Source organism: Notolepis coatsorum (assembly GCF_963971535.1).
Source record: "Notolepis coatsorum genome assembly, chromosome: 1".
Classification (NCBI taxonomy): Eukaryota; Metazoa; Chordata; class Actinopteri; order Aulopiformes; family Paralepididae; genus Notolepis; species Notolepis coatsorum.
Genome location: NC_140165.1, coordinates 220477687 through 220495702, shown reverse-complemented (window position 1 = coordinate 220495702; position 18016 = coordinate 220477687). Strand labels below are relative to the sequence as shown.

At 43.6% G+C, this 18016-nt stretch overlaps 1 protein-coding gene across 1 annotated transcript in view; it reads left to right on the top strand.

The window, feature by feature from the left end:
• Positions 1-15725, top strand: part of ypel2b (yippee-like 2b) — a 29578-nt gene extending 13853 nt beyond the window's left edge. The window contains exons 2-5 of the mRNA XM_084318219.1: positions 4056-4288; positions 5907-5950; positions 10607-10715; positions 15579-15725. Of these exons, the coding sequence (XP_084174345.1) occupies positions 4172-4288; positions 5907-5950; positions 10607-10715; positions 15579-15668 (360 nt within the window). The 5' untranslated portion in view covers positions 4056-4171 and the 3' untranslated portion in view covers positions 15669-15725. The remainder of the gene's footprint in view (positions 1-4055; positions 4289-5906; positions 5951-10606; positions 10716-15578) is intronic.
• The last annotated feature ends 2291 nt before the right edge of the window (positions 15726-18016 follow it).

Genomic DNA, 18016 nt, shown 5'->3' with positions numbered 1-18016 from the left:
AAAGGCCGGAATCGCCAATTTAGTTTACAAACATATTCTAGGCTTACGTTTGGTTCACTGTGCCTCAAATGGATTTTTATTTTGATTGATGATCCATAAGATGGAATAATAATAATTATACAACGGCATGCAAATTTCTCGATTCTGATTGGCTGAAACAGTCCATTTACACGTATGTATTGCGATCAGTCCACGCTTGCTGGCCCAGGACCCGCCCACAACCGAATCACATCACATCAATCCGCCGGATCACAAGAAGGTGGACAATAATCTTTACAAATGGATATGTTGATAGCGACTAAACGACTAAATATCAAGCGATTCTGTTACAGCGAATGTCTTAGTCGTTTAAACAATGTTGGATGATGTAATTGATGGGTCTTGAATCATTCTGTAACAAAAGAAAAATCGCGGATTGATTGATTGATTAATTTTCAATTTTTTTTTCAATTTCTTTTGCCTTTCGACTGTCAGCGCTCGCTCTAGTCTCCACCCACCGCCACACACCCCCCCCCACACACACACACACACACACACACACACACACACACACGCACACACACACACACACACTCTGCCTGCAACGCGGGGGATAGTCAGACTGAGAGAGAGCTGGGTGCTGCGCTGTTCTAAGTGAGCATGGCCTATTGAGTTGATTGATTGATTGATTGATTGCTAATTTTATTACTGTATGCTTGGTTTCCAACTGGTTAAGTTTAGGCCCTCTACAGTAGGTTTAAAAAAATAAATAAAAGAATAGGGCGAAGAAAACGTTTTTTTCCTATAGGGCAAAGAAAACTTTTTAATTTGTTTTACCTACTTTCTATAGAAGCATCTAAGAATGAAGTTCTATGGAAAGTAGGTCTGCATTCCCTTAACAATTGTGTGTATTGAGCCGTACTGTATTGTACCCATTCTGCATCTGGTAATAAAATTTTCAATCAATCATTCCAATAATACACAGTTGGATGTGTTAGTTGGTTGGATGCACTTCCGATCTGCTTCCACATGGAGGCAAATTGTCTTTTTTGTAGTTGTGGGAACTACTTTTTCTGGCGGATGGTTTTTTCAATAAATCTTCGATTAATGTGTGTTTATTGTATAGAAATAAGGTTGGATGAATGTGGCAGTTGTATAAAAGCTTTACACCACTTGCAGTCGTGATTTGTGAACAATAAACCATGCCTACGGGGGTCTAACGACCACCCCTAGGCATGGTTTATTGTTCACAAACCACTCCTGCGCGTGATGTAATGCTTAATTACATGTACAGTAAATATGTTTTTGTAAACTACTCACGGGATCTGCAAATGTAAACAACCCTCCCCCGAGACTGCATAATGCAGCCTTAAGAACCCAGATGAAGACTGGGCAAACACCCCTGGTGTTTTCAGAATGGTATTATTTTTATCTTATTGTCCGTGGGGAGACAGGAAATGGAATGAGGGTGATTCTGCTCACTAAACAGTTTTCTTCTACTACCTGTACCCCCCCTCCGCCCCCCATGCTGATATGATGCCTGAATTTCCCCAAGGGGATCAATAAAGGAATATCTTCTCTGAATTTAGGCATTTTAGGGACAAAAATACCTCTGTATATCAAATTATATTAGTATAATCATGAAACATCGAAGGATTCAACTGGAATTCAACAAGGACAGCATACACAAGTCTATCAGTGTTTTTGCTGTCATAGGAAAGTTAAGCAAAACCTACAGTACTTGTCCCCCTCTGGCTCTACATGGAATGTTAGACGGACTGCATTTATATTTAAGCAAAATTACACTCGATGCCATGCTGTGATATTGAATATCAGCACGGCTGTGATTCGGTTGCAGCCGTGCCAACAACTAATTACACAACTGCACTCTTGAACTTGGACCGTTGCCTAATTAACGGTTATTAATAGAACACCTGTGTGGCGGAGTGATACGTATAGTTAAAAGTCCCAGTGCTGTTATAATGCAAATTACTTGGTTGGATCTAACTGTTGTACAAAGCTCTTTTATTCAAAGCGCTTTGCAACTTATACCTCACATTCTCCCATATATTCACACCAACAGCGGAGGCAACCATGTCAAGGGAGGAGCCGGGGTCGAACCGGGAACCTTCAGATTACCAGGCGACCGCTCTCTACCTCCTGAGCCACTGTCGCCCTCTAATCCCCATGGGACTGTTTTCCAGGCCAGCCTGCTAATCTACTCAGCCACTGGGGCGCCCCAACAAGTATTTTAAGGGCTCTGTCTATTAGGAAATCATAAACTGATCATGGCAAGATCCCCCCTGTTGTGCTTGGCTAAGCAGATTAGCCTAACTGCACCCTTTAGATACGGAAACAACTGAATGTGAGGTGTATCCTGCTAGCATATTATGGGTATTGAAAGAGTGAGCTAGCACAAAAACAAAGTGTGAATACGAGTTAATGGAGATGGTCCCGCCCACTCCACTGGGTTGTCACCCTTTCGCCAAGCTACACCGTTTTCACCACAAAAAAACTATCCTTATCATAACCCTAACGTCACTGGAGACCTGAATGAATGAATGAATGAAAACTGTATTTAACAGATTGCAGAATGGGTACAATACAGTACAGCTCAATACACACAATTGTTAAGGGGATGCAGACCTGAGAAAGACGTTTGTCTTGTTTCCATCAGGGTCCCCCATTTTCAATTCATATAGACATTTATGACATACACAACATACATGACATTTATGGCATAGGGACATATCACGCCTGACCCTAACCCAATGAGTCCCACAGTTATATACTGACTAGGTGGAGGGTCTGATTCCCCTTGGCTCACTAGGTGGAGGGTTTGATTCCCCTTGGCTCACTAGGTGGAGGGTTTGATTCCCCTTGGCTCACTAGGTGGAGGGTCTGATTCCCCTTGGCTCACTAGGTGGAGGGTTTGATTCCCCTTGGCTCACTAGGTGGAGGGTTTGATTCCCCTTGGCTCACTAGGTGGAGGGTCTGTTTCCCCTTGGCTCACTAGGTGGAGGGTCTGTTTCCCCTTGGCTCACTAGGTGGAGGGTTTGATTCCCCTTGGCTCACTAGGTGGAGGGTCTGTTTCCCCTTGGCTCACTAGGTGGAGGGTTTGATTCCCCTTGGCTCACTAGGTGGAGGGTCTGTTTCCCCTTGGCTCACTAGGTGGAGGGTCTGTTTCCCCTTGGCTCACTAGGTGGAGGGTCTGTTTCCCCTTGGCTCACTAGGTGGAGGGTTTGTTTCCTGTATGGGGGCAAGGAAACTATAAAAGAAGGAAGGGTCATTACGTCACTGTGTAGTGCATGAACGCACATTGGTGCCAAATGTGGAAACATTCACTTGGGCCAACATTGAGTTGAATGGGCCAACTCCTCATTTAAACAGGTTATTACTTTGGATGTCAGAATCATCTGCAATTTGTTGCATTGTTTGATATATTGGTTGATGTATATTTCCTCTAATAGCTGGCATATATTTTATTTGAATACAGGCTTCACTTGAACTGGCACCAAAGTCTGTCACCAAGCAGAGCATAGAACAACCAACTAATATGAGACATGGATATAGATATAGCACAAGGCAAGCATTAGATTCATGCTTTACTTTACCTCTACCAAAAACAAATGCTCTGACGGTAATGTATAGAGCAGTTGCTTATTGGAATAAAATACCCAGAAATATAACAATGGTAAGGAACAAATGTATGTTTAAAAAAAAGTTAAAACAAAAAAAAAAATCAGGAAGAGTAGTCTCACTTTGGTGTAGACTAATGGGGATCCACAATAAAACAATAGACGCTGGTATTCTGACGTAATGACCCTTCCTTCTTTTATAGTTTGATTGTATGGAGGATGTCCGGTCTGTCATACAAGAGGCTCTTAAACGTTTACAACCCAGGGCATGGATGAGACGTTTTAGTCTGTAGCCCCTGAGGGGGAACTAGGCCTCATTAAAAAGCCTTTTTTTCCTACTCGTGTCACGTTAGGGAACACGCCAGCAGCAGTAGCTATTGACCACGTTTTGGTTTTAAGAAACCAGGTGTGAGCGTTCTCCCCCTCCTCCCTCCCCAGGTGTGTTGCCTCCCTCCCCGCCGCCCACCACGGCCCTCACCTGCGTGCTGCGGTGCTTCCCCTGCGAGCCGACCTGGGCCGGCAGCCCCTTCTTGCACCGCCCGCCCACCCCGCCCATGGTCAGGATGACGCGCTCCAAGACCTTCCAGGCCTACCTGCCTAGCTGTCACAGAACCTACAGCTGCATCCACTGTCGAGCTCACCTGGCCAACCACGACGAGCTCATCTCCAAGGTAACCGCCCGGCCACTGGCATGTGCTAGCACGCAGGGGGGGGGGGGGGGGGGGGGGGCTCTGCCATGCTCCGGCGGAGTGACTCATCTTACCAGCTGCTGGTTGTTGCCCATGGTAACAGCAAGAGAGAAACTTTTGAGACGGCTAATTATTACACACTGTGAAAATGGAAGTCAGGAACTGACAGATGGGGGAGACTGGGCTGCAGTGGGTTTCCCCCATCTTTGCTCAGCATTTTCAAAACAAAATGTTCTTGGATGCAAGTATCGCCACAAAGGTTTCTGAGAGACCCACAATTAAATAGCAGCAGCCCACCTTTTTGGAGTATCATTAAATAACAACCGTGACTAATGAGCTGTGTTTATGGCATTGTGCCATGTTGAGAACACTATGAATACTGCTACAGTGTTCTGTAGAGTCATGCCTGTTGTATTAGTAAATAAACTAACACATCTGTATATTTACTTTTGACTGGCACACCAGTGGCTGTGGTTGGAATATGTTATATACTGGTTAGTGAGTGTGATTATGGATGATGACTATCACTTTTTCTACGCTATCATCAAATCCTCCTCACTTGTACGCAAAGCCAATGCGAGTCAGAGTGAGCATCAGGAACAGATAGACATTAAAGGTGCACTATGTCGTTTTGGGAGAGAACTTTGTGAGAACTTTACTACTCAAGTAGATAGTCCAAAAATCACATTACATGTCTCAATAGGCTTCACAAACCCACAATGGAACGACACCCCCTAACCTAACCTATCCTATCCCTCAACGAAGACCTCAAGAAGTATGATCTACACTTTCATTTGGTTCCAACAGTGCCTGAAATTGATTTATTTGAATTATAAAATAGAATGTATATTAAATCTGTTTTGTAAGCTAATTGCAGATTCTGCAAATGCAAGCCCCCCCTCCCCCCTCCTAGGGCTGGGCTTTTAATTTAATTGTATTTTCAGTTACCAACGATTATGAAAACAAAATATGATTTTAATAGCTGGTGTCTGATAGAGGAGCCTGAGGGGTCTTCTTCGTTTGGCAAATATACTGTAGGCTGGCGTTCAACACACACCTTATCAAATCTAACGATAGTTTACGCTATCTAAAAGTATATTGTATTGTTTTTATTATGGTCTAATACTATATACTATATGCATACATCAAAAACAATAATGAATCACCATTCATTAACAATTCAACACTTCCAATGTTTACAGGAATGGGTTACATTTGTAAAGCAAACAAACAAACTAAAACGATACAAAATGAAACGGATCGAGAATATTTATCTAGATTGATACAATAATTAAGAGAAGATAGAGAGAGAAAAAAGTATTGTTGGTTTTAACGTTGAAACAGGATACTGTAGGAGTCTGTAGGACTGCATACAGAACTTAGTAATGTTATCTGGATATTTCATGTGCAGATGAGATCATGGTCCATCTCCGGTCATTTTGGTTGCTGAGGCAAATGCATCTGGGCTATTATTGGAAGTATTACAGTAATGTGATTATATTTATGTAATTGCCTTCCCTTTTATTCTCTTTCTATAACTCTCTCTCTCTCTCTCTCTCTCTCTCTCTCTCTCTCTCTCTCTCTCTCTCTCTCTCTCTAGTCGTTCCAGGGGAGTCAGGGCAGGGCATACCTGTTCAACTCAGTGTGAGTATCTGTATGGCTGCATTCTCACAGTCTCTTTGCAACCGTTTCATTTGCACCTGATTTTAGATACTAAAATACTGTGAATATTCAAGTTGAATTTAAGGCTTCACTATATTTATTCTGTTGTTAAAGGTAGAATCTGTAATACCATCAAACAGCTATCTCTAGACAAAATAACCTGACTTGATATTTCAAATTCTTTATTAGGAATAAGCCCTTGAGATGAACCATCTAATTTTCTCACAAAACAACAAAACAAAAATAACAACAACATAATTAGATGATACAAATGATGACATACAAAACAGACAAACAAAACAAAAGTAATACATTTCAAATAGTAAGACATACAAAATCAGCAGATCATATGTTATTCATTCATAGGTTCTAGAAAAATATTCACGTCAGTGATAGCATTAAGTAATTAAGTAAGTTATAAAACATAATTATAGAGGTGTTATAATAGACATCTACTAATCACATAATAAGAAGACAGGACATTTTTGAACAGTTGGAAAGACGATATGGATATAATATTTACAGATAGATTATTCCAATCAGAGGGAGGTTTAAAGGAACACACCAACATTATGGGAAATGTGCTTACCATCTTCTCCAGAGTCAGACAAGAAGATGGATACCAATTAACAATATCTACTGTGCATTCAGTAGAAAACTATCTGGCTGCAAGCTAGCCTACTGTAATTTAGCACAAAGAGGCTAGGCTAGCTTGCAGCTGGATATCTTTCTACCGAACACACAGAGAGGTAATTGGTATCTATCTTGTCTGACTCTGGAGAAGACGGCAGTTCCCATAATTTTGGTGTGTTACTTTAAACATAAAAGCTTTCTTAGCTATTTACTTAGAGCTGCAGCAACATAAAAATGGTGCTGTATAGAATGTCAATTCATAATTAGAAGAGAAAAGTACCATGAACTGTTTTATATAGTATAGTGAGGATAATTATAATGTATACATTTCTTGTAATGTATGCAATGTATACATACTGTATGTCTGCGGATGAGACATTAAACCGAGGTCCCAGTTGGCTGATATCAATCCCTGTCTTCTGAGCCTTTCAGCCATTGTGTAGTGTGATGTGTGCCTGGTACCAGTGAATGGCAGCCATTGAGCCTGCATAGCCCAAGGTCGGGTGTTACACAGTGGTGGTGAAGGAGGCCATTTCCACTATGTACTTTGTAAAGCACTTTGAGTTAGACTGGAGAACTGATTCAATCTGTAATAAATTATACATTTGGGTGTGTATATTACCATTTGCATAACGTTGAACACAAAATAAAATGTATAATATTTCTGAACTTTTTCAATTTTCTGAATAAATCAAGGGAAGGTCATTAATAAAAATGGAAAAAAGAAGTGGACCAAGAGTTGAGCCTTGAGGCACTCCTCGTTGTTGAACTAATGTATCAGATTTGCTTCCTTGTATGACAACACATGCTTTTCTGTAGAAATTAAATCAAAGTAAAGCATTTCGTGACACCAACAGCATAAGGTTTATCTATAAGAAGGTAGTGGTTGACCAAATCAAAATCCTTGGTCAAATCAATGAAAAAGATGCAGAGAAAATATCGTTATGCACGTTATGTTTACATGTCTTGTTTTGGTCTGGTGTGTGGGTTGGATTTGAATGGGTATAGGGGCGGGGTTGCTATTGCTGGTCACACCTCATGCTCTGTAAAGAGAGGACTGGAGAAAGTATAATAAGTTACTAAACTCCAACCCAAACATCAGACCAAAAAGAAAAGTGCAATACCAAGCAGAGCTCTTTTGCCTAGAGGTCACTGTTTGATGACATAACAGATTCTACAGAAGTTTGAAACCCTAGCCCTAACTACTCACCAATAATGTTGTTGATCAGTAGAGTCCTTTCTCAGCACAATCCATGCTGTTCCTCATACTAGCTCTGGCTAGTTAGCCACAAACTAATGCAAAGTCAATGGGGTCCAACTCCTATCTGTACAAATAGAACTAGGGTTCCAAAAAACAGAACTATCCCTGTACAATAGGATCATAATTTGAGATGTGCACAATTCTAGCTTTTATTCTATAGTTTCAGTGAATGAAGATATTTATTCTGTGTTTCTCTGTTTCTGTCAGTCAACTCTAATGGGCTTTGCTAGGCATGAACATTGTTTACTTGGAGTTCAACACTCGTTTTGTTTGTAGTCTGATCAATACACTTACAGATGTGGAGCATAGGGATGGCTTTTAGTTCTTTCCAAGCAAATAACAATGGACCTATCTCAAGCTCCGTCCTCTTTTCTTGATCATCCAATCACAACAGCTGCTCAGTCCTCGGACCGAGGGAAGCAACTGTTGTAATTGGAAGATCAAGAAAAAAGGGCAGGGTTTGAGCTAGGTCCATTGAGTACCTCAGATGAAGAATCATATAACTCTGTGTTAAGTTTTCAGATGAACAATGTTGTCAAACTTGATTATGTAAAGATGGTAAGTTAGATGTGGGGCGGCTAGGTGGCGCAGTGGGCAAGGCGCTCGCCACCAATGCAGGAGACGCTGGGTTCGAGCCCAGCTCTCCGCATTGCTATCAGCTTGGCTGGTCGTTCATACTAACACAATTGGCAGTGTTAGGGGTGGGAAAGCTGATGGGTGGGGATCGGACGTTGTGGTCAGTGACTCCTACAGGTCGGTTGGTGCGCCTGCGCAGCAGAATCAGGAAGCGACGGGGGCGGCGTGCCCTCCCACGCAGACCCTCGCTGCTGAGAGATTGCGCTGTGCAGGTGAAAAGATGCGACGGCTGCTTCCTCGAGTATCGGAGGGGACACGTGATGCAAGGCTTGGTCCACATTGCAGCCGGCTTGTGGGAGGCATGGCCTAACAGCGTTCGAGACAGGGGAGGGTAGAATTGGACGATACGAAAATTGGGATGGGAGAAAAATAGAAAATGGGAGAAAAAAGTAGATAAAAAAAAAAGTTATAGTGTTGTGTTCATTCATAGTTAAAGACAGTAGAGGTTGAGTACTTTATTATATAAAGATGTAATAATTTTTTTTGATCCACTTTCTTCTCCTTCTTTTCTATTTTTCTCCCATCCCAATTTCGTGTTTCCAATTCTCCCCTCCCCTGTCTTGAACGTTGCTCGACTATGCCCCCCACTGGTCGGTTGTAGGGAGGATAGAAGCCTTGCATCACGTGTCCCCTCCGGTACACGAGGAGGCAGCCTGTCACATCTTTTCACCTGCCAGCGCGGACTCTCATTGGCGAGGTGTAACGTGTTGGAGGCTCACACTACCCCCGCCACTTCCTGTCTCTGCTGTGCAGGCGTCCCCCAACCGACCTGTAGGAGTCGCTGTCCACAACGTCCAAATTACCACCCATCGACTTCCACCCGCTGACTCTGCTAATTGAGCCAGTATGACGGCCGGCCCAAGCCGGAGGCAATGCTGACACCCGGATTCAAGACCGGAGTCTCTTGCATTGGTGACGAGCGCAATCTCTGCTGCGCCACCCAGCCGCCCTATGAAGATGTAATTCTAAGTGTATTTGGATTGACTTTACAACTGCAAATACATGAGCGTTCCAACAAATTTCAAAATGGACTTATATGGTTGTTCATCTGAAGGGTGAAGGGTTACATTATTACTTATTTGTCAAACATATGAAGAGACAAGGGGGTGGGAGGGTTGGGGGATCAACTGTCAAATGTTAAAGTTGTTTATCAAGTTCTACATTGAATAATCAAATAATCACTTATTCAGACACACACAGCCTAGTGATAATTCAAATGCCATTCAAAATCGTTTTAGTATTTATTTTTTTAAAGCCCTAGTGAAGACGGAACCAAAGCATGCCCTGGAGCGCTGTCATTATCCAGGGGAATCGAGTGTGAAAACAGGGCTGTTGGTATCTAGCTGCATGGCCTAGTGCCCTGGCTTGGTTTATCAGTATTCACTGTGTGAGTGGGTGGAGGAGGCCATACATGCAACTGAACATGTTGAAAACCCAGCCACCTGCACGCTCTCTTTCTCAACCTTTCTGTCTGTCTCTTTCTCTCTCTACCTTTCTATCTGTCTCTCTACCTTTCTATTTGTCTCTCTTTCTCTCTCTCTACCTTTCTATCCGCCTCTCTTTCGCTACCTTTCTATCTGTCTCTTTTTTTCTCTACCTTTCTATCTGTTTCTTTCTATACCTTGTATCTGTCTCTCTTTCTCTACCTTTCTATCTGTCTCTCTTTCTCTTTCTCTACCTTTCTCTCTCTCTTTACGTTTCCACATGTCTATCTCACTGTTTACCTTTGTTTTTCTCTACCTTTCTCTCTCTCTCTCTCTCTCTCTCTCTCTCTCTCTCTCTCTCTCTCTCTCTCTCTCTCTCTCTCTCCCTTTACCTCACCCTACACTCACCACCTCTCTCTCTCTCTCCCTTTACCTCACCCTACACTCACCACCTCTCTCTCTCTCTCTCTCTCTCTCTCTCTCTCTCTCTCTCTCTCTCCCTTTACCTCACCCTACACTCACCACCTCTCTCTCTCTCTCTCTCTCTCTCTCTCTCCCTTTACCTCACCCTACACTCACCACCTCTCTCTCTCTCTCTCTCTCTCTCTGTCTCTCTCTCTCTCTCTCTCTCTCTCTCTCTCTCTCTCTCTCTCTCTCTCTCTCTCTCTCTCTCCCCCCTCTCAGGGTTAACGTGGGGTGTGGTCCTGCAGAAGAGAGGGTTCTGCTTACGGGCCTGCATGCTGTAGCTGATATTTACTGTGAGAACTGCAAGACAACGCTTGGCTGGAAATATGTGAGTGTGGCCCTGCTGCGCGTCGCCTCTTGGCTGAGTCAGGAGTACTTAATAATACATGCACACACACGGCTCAGAGACGGTGGGCTCCTATTATAGAGCACCCTGATGCTATTATAGAGCACACCAGTGCTATTATAAATCACCCATATCCTATTATAGAGCACATTAATACTATTCTAGAGCACCCTACTGATATTATAGAGCACCATACTGCTAGTATAGAGCACCCTACTGATAGTATAGAGCACCCTACTGCTAGTATAGAGCACCATACTGCTATTATAGAGCACCTTACTGATATTATAGAGTACCCTGATGCTATTATAGAGCACACCAGTGCTATTATAAATCACTCATATCCTATTATAGAGCACATTAATACTATTCTAGAGCACCCTACTGATATTATAGAGCACCATACTGCTAGTATAGAGCACCCTACTGATAGTATAGAGCACCCTACTGCTAGTATAGAGCACCATACTGCTATTATAGAGCACCTTACTGATATTATAGATCACCCTGATGCTATTATAGATCACCCTGATGCTATTATAGAGCACCCTAATGTGATCATAAAGCACCCTATTACTATTATAGAGAACTCTGGTGCTGTTGTAGAGCTCCCTAATGCTATTATAGTACATTAATGCTATTATAGAGCACCATAATGCTATTATAGAGTACATGAATGCTATTACAGAGCACCCTGGTGCTATTATAGAGCACCTTAAAGTTATTATAGAGCACCCTGATGATATTATAGAGCGCCTCAATGCTATTATAGAGCACTCTAAATGTATTATAGAGCCCCCTGATGCTATTATAGAGGGCAGTAATGTTATTACAGAGCTCCCTAATGCTATTGTAGAGTACATTAATGCAATTTGGATACCATCGCTCCTAATGGTAATATGATGATATGGCAGTAGGCAGAGTGGTTTTGGTAGAGGAACCTCTGAGAATGGGGCCCTTATAGCTTTAACCCGTGAGACATGCACACACACACACACACACACACACACATACACACACACACACACACACACGCACAGACATACAGAGACACACAAACACACACACACATACGTACATACATACAGAGACAGACAAACACACATACACACACACACGTACATACATACAGAGACACACAAACACACACACACACACACAGACATGGATTAACCAGAGGGCTTTGTCTGCAATGACACAATATGTCTCTGATGGGGTAAAATTATGTTATTTTTCTTTTCTATGAAATCAGCCCAAGGCTTATTATTAATAAATATTTGGCCAGCGCTCCACTCCAGTGCTCTGCACTGCCTGTTCAATTCACTTTCATACTGACACATTTTTACTTCATTTTAGGGATGTCCGATATTATCGGCCTACCGATATTATCGGCCGATATTGGCATTAAAATGTGATATCGGAAAATATCGGTATCGGTTTAAAAAAATATATATATTATTATAATTATTTTTTTTACATTTCTATAACCTTTATTTACCCAGGCAAGCAAGTAAGAACAAATTCTGATTTTATTTATTGTCAAAAGTATGCATAATGTTGTGTTAATTCCACAACAAGAGATATGTAATGTTAATTACCTGAAATTATTCCGTTTTTTGGGGGGGGGGAAACCCTGCATATATCGGTATCGGTTGATATCGGTATCGGAAATTAAGAGTTGGACAATATCGGTATCGGTAAAAAAGCCAGTATCGAGCATCCCTACTTCATTTCCATAACCACTTTCTTGGCCCAATCCAAGAGCCCTACCAGCAGGCCTCTAGTCTCCACCCTGAAGGAAGCCGCGGGCTGTGAACATGTCACCTTTCCTGTGCACCGGGGTGTGATATACGCTCTGTCATCCTCCACGTGCACCACGTACTTAGCACAGGTGGTATGTCATGCCTCTCGTTGGCGTGGCCAGGGGTGCAGTCGTAATATCAGAAGTGCCTGTACGCTGTTTAAATGGCGCCACGTGCACGCGCGCGCATGCGCATACATGTTCCCTCGCGTGCGCACAGAACAGATGATTATTATGCATAAATAGTAGGAAACATGTTTGTATAGGAAATTACTAGTTTTAGTTTAGTTTTTGTAAATATTGCCTTGAAATAGAGAAGCTGAAAAAGGTAGCAGGATGTAGCCTTCAATATATAAAGAAATTATATTGTCAACAGATATGGTTGAAAAACAAACAATGTTTTAAATGTAATTGTAGATACAATATTGTAGTTACAATTTCTTTAATTGAATTAACTTAAACTAGAAAAGTAAATACAAACTAAATTAACAATGTAACTTACAGTTTACAGTAGCCCCCTGATGCATCACAGTCACGAAAGGGGCTAAGTTTACAGAAGGACAGTTTCCTTCTGAAGCACAACTTAAGAAAGGTCTCATCCTTCCAGTCGGGACCATTTGTCACATAGTGAGAGGTTCCACAGCTCAAGCAAACCCCCACCAATTGGTACAGGGCTTGTATTTTGGTTTTGCACTTCTCGTTCTTTGTTATGCTATTGCTATGCTATTGTTATGCAAAGACTAGGTGATAGATAAGTGCCGGTACTTGGCGCATGGCGTGACGAGTCGAGTGAAAGTTGTGAACGCATTTTTATGTATGCGCGTGCACGCGCGTGCACATCCGTGCGCGTACTTCTGCTCAGAAAAGTGCTGGGACGGCGTGGTACCGCGTGGCACCACCACTGCGCCACTGTGGCAGACTGTGTTCACATGCTAGGGCTTCCATATATCAACACAGTTGGGCATGTGTCAGTTCCCTCCAACATGGAGGTGGGAGAATACAGGACACGTGAATGTCTGCGAACATTTTATACTGTCTGTGTTTTTACATATTTTTCCTGTACTGTTTACACAGTGTTTTGCTCATGTACCTGTATTCCAATGTGGATTCGTCCATACATGGCAATAGAAATCTTTGACTTTGACTTGACACACACACACACACACACACTCACACTCACACTCACACTCACACTCACACACACACACACACACACACACACACACACACACACACACACCTGTATATGCATTTACTGTGTGCACATGGTGGCATGCTTAAGTGCTGGCTAACATACTCACACACACACACACACACACACACACACACACACACACACACACACACACACACCTGTATATGCATTTATGCACATGGTGGCATGCTTAACCTCTTAAACCCGACGGGACCGGTACCGGTCCCAAAATGACATTACGTCATAAATCAAGCTCTCCAGACTGTCTGACATAATTATTATAATTTTTTTCAAACGTATTCAAGAGTAAACATAACCATGTCACAACAGCAGTCATAGTGTATATTTTCAGCAATACGTTTGTTTACCAATAGGTTAAAGTGTTATTAGTGAGATTTTAGTTTTTGAAATGTGTTGTTGTGATTGCGAAAATCCGCCATTTTGAAAAAGCGGCCGACACTGAATGTAGTAATTTTTAGTCATTTTGAGAAGAGAACACCCAGAGCTTTCAATGACCGTTGGAATTTTTTTAAACTACACTTCCCAAAGGCTTCTAGCTCCCTTCAAACAAATGACTTGCTTATGAATTTTCTTTTATTCTCTTATTACTCGGGATTATATACCACAAAACTGAACGTTATTGGCATATATTGGAGCGCAGTTAGTTTGTCTCCCCTATGGATTTAGCAACCATCCGATTTGAAATCAGTTTCAAAATGGCGGAGCTGTTGCAAGAATAAAAAACCTACTGTACATACAGTAGATTTCATTCTCTGTTCTTCATGCATGCCTGGTGATACTAAATCCAAATTGAACTCTGCCATTTGAAAGAGGAGATTTGGCCCGATCCATAGTGTGCAAGTTGGCTATAATAAGGTCATTTATAGGTCTCATATTCTATATTCTATAATAATATTTCAAATTGCATGGGTCCGGATGGCAGAATTCAGTACTGTATCTACAAAACCTTCTGTTTAATCATCTTCCCTTTATTAATTTCCTTAGATATTTTGTACATGTGATCACATTATAAAAGCATAACACACACCTAAACACAAATACACATACAGTTGGACAGGCAAACAAACACATACGTTCTCTCACACACGCACGCACGCACGCACGCACGCACACACACACACACACACACACACACACACACACATACACACACACACACACACACACACACTTGATATGACAGAGAGAGAGAGAGAGATAGAGAGAGACTTGACAAGTTTCAAGTTTCTTTAATAGTTGTCATACAGAAGTACAGAATACTTTTATACAAAATGCTTCTTACTGTTACGCTCCAGAGACTGTGCTAGACCTACTGCACTTCTAATCTGATATAGCCACCTCCTGCCTCTACCCAGATAACCAGAGACTAAACCAGATGTTGAAGCTACTGCAGGCAGTAAAGAAACAAAACAACAACTAACAAAACAAAGGTGTTCTGATAGATGCTTGATAAGCAGTTTTGGCTCCGCAGATTACCCTGCAGTGTTCTCTCTCTCTCTCTCTCTCTCTCTCTCTCTCTCTCTCTCTCTCTCTCTCTCTCTCTCTCTCTCTCTCTCTCTCTCTTCTCTCCCTCCTCTCTGTCTCTCTCTCTCTCTCTCTCTCTCTCTCTCTCTCTGACTGATGGTTATATAACCTGCTTCACAGCCAGTAGAACAGATCAAGAGAGACAGGAAGGGGTTCTATAATGAAGCTACAAGACTGCCCTGAGAAAATACTTAACAATGTTAACATGGTTCTCTCTCTCTCTCTCTCTCTCTCTCTCTCTCTCTCTCTCTCTCTCTCTCTCTCTCTCCCTCCCTCCCTCCCCACCCCGTGCCGCTCCCTGTAGGAGCATGCATTTGAGAGCAGCCAAAAGTACAAGGAGGGGAAGTTCATCATCGAGCTGGCCCACATGATCAAGGACAACGGCTGGGACTGAGAGACCCAACGCAGGGACACGACGCGACACAACGCCAGGGCTGGACGGATGGATGGATAGAGGGATGAGTGTGAGGGAGGGAGAGAGGGGGGAGGGAGGGAGGGAACGAGGGAGGGTGGGTGAGTGTGAGGTAGGTGAGTGTGTGACTTTTGGTTTGGTTGATTTACCATAAACCTCTGTCCTTTCCCTCATTCCTCCCACCCCTCCTGATGACATTATGCTAACATGCACACATACACACACACACACACACACACACACACACACACACACACACGTATGCATGCATACACACACACTCACAAGGATTGGCTGAACCTGTCTGTGAGCTCTTGAGGAGGAAGTCGTTGAGGATTGACACAACGCCATAAATAGCAACACACGCACAAACGTGTCTGTACATGCCAACAAGTCCAAGGGCTCACACAACACACACACACACACACACACACACACACACACACACACACACACACACACACACACACACACACACACACACACACACACACACACACACACCACACACACACACACAGTTCTCAACCATCCCAGTCTGACAGGTAGCTGTTCAGATAGCAAGTGGACTAGAGCGGCTAGTAGGGCCTGGTTGTATGAAGCTAGTAGGGCCTGGTTGTATGAAGCTGGCCAGGTTAGGAGGCTGGCCGGCAGGGGCAGAGAAAAAGTCCTTGTTTTCACTGCATCTTGAAAAACAGATTTTTCTGCAGCCGTTATGGGGCAACATTTGTGTTCAATAACCTATTTCAACACCGGAAAACAACACAGTCCCTATAAACACCGGACTGTCCTTAACGAAGCAGAACTAGGGAACCACCGGAGCGCCTTCAGTTTATGAAGTATTTTCCTAATCTTGGTTGAGAGACGTCGCACCCTCTAGAGAAAAGTTATTCCTAAACCCGACCCTGACACCAGCTGTGGAACAGTTGGAAACGGGCCAGGGGAGCTGAAGCGGCTGCCAGAGTCCATTTGGCCCGCATGGCAGGGTCAGCCTGCCCGGTGAGAGACCCCACGGTCCTCCCGCATGGCAGGGTCAGCCTGCCCGGTGAGAGACCCCACGGTCCTCCCGCATGGCAGGGTCAGCCTGCCCGGTGAGAGACCCCACGGTCCTCCCGCATGGCAGGGTCAGCCTGCCCGGTGAGAGACCCCACGGCCCTTCTCTCTCGCGTCATCAGTGGGAACGAGATGGCCTGAGGTGATTATCCCAAATCCAGCTGATCTGGGCCGTGCCAGCTGGGCCGTGCCGCCGAGGCTTGGCAGGGAGGCCCGGAGATCGTGGGTGTGGGGGGGGGGGGGGGGGGGGGGGGAAGACGCCTGCCAGCCCGCCCTAGATGGTAGGGGACAGGGGGACAGGGGCGGAGACCGGACACGGGTCCTGATCCGGTCACGCTCCGGTGCTTGTGGATGTGGCTGGCTGGAATCCTCTCCGGGTCTTAGCAGCGACCGGGCTTAGAGAGCGCACGGTGGGATGAGAGCGAAAGGGATACGAGCAGCCGTCGGCTTTTCCAAAAACCTCTGAGGAATTTGACCCCGGAGCAGCAAAGCAGGTCCTTTGGGTTTTTCTTCATCCTTTGATAGGAGTCATCATGTAATGTGATCCGCCAATCCTCTGCGTACGTCTGGCGTCACTAATGCCTCTTTACGTCTACCTTTTGTTACCTCGGTGTATAGAATTATACTACTTCAGTGCGGCTCAATTGGTACAAGATGGGCAGGGTTTCCCAAAAGCAGTTGGAAGCCCTTGAGCCGTTTGTAAGTCAATGGACAGAGTAGATTCTGACCGGGGCTGGAGAACAGTACAGTTACTAGTCGTAATATGTAAGAAACGTACAGATGTAGCAATATACAGTACAAGTCCCTGTTTTTACATCGTTGCTACAATGCTGTTGTTGTTGCTCTACGGCAGAGAGGGATTGTTTAAGAAGTACTAAATAATGCAGGATAAATGCCAGGGTAGGGGGAACTATGAAATAGATACCACTGTGTGTATATGAATCAGTGTGATCAGGAAATGGTAGTAGCCTAGCTTGTTCTGAGGCCTGTCTCTCAGCCTGGGATGACTAATGTTACACTCTCCTTCACTAACTGGCCCTCACTACGACCTGCCTGCAAGGCCTGACTCTTGAGGGTCGTGACACAACAGGAAACATTTTGAGGCAATACACCAATTCAACCAAAACAACAATTGTACTTTTTCTTTCTTGATACGTTTATTCCTTAACACATCCCACGCCGGAAACGGCTTACGACGTGTTTCAAGTTCATGCGAATTCTGCCAATCCACGGCGTACACCGTTATTGAGATCATATTTCATTTTTTCGCCATGTTA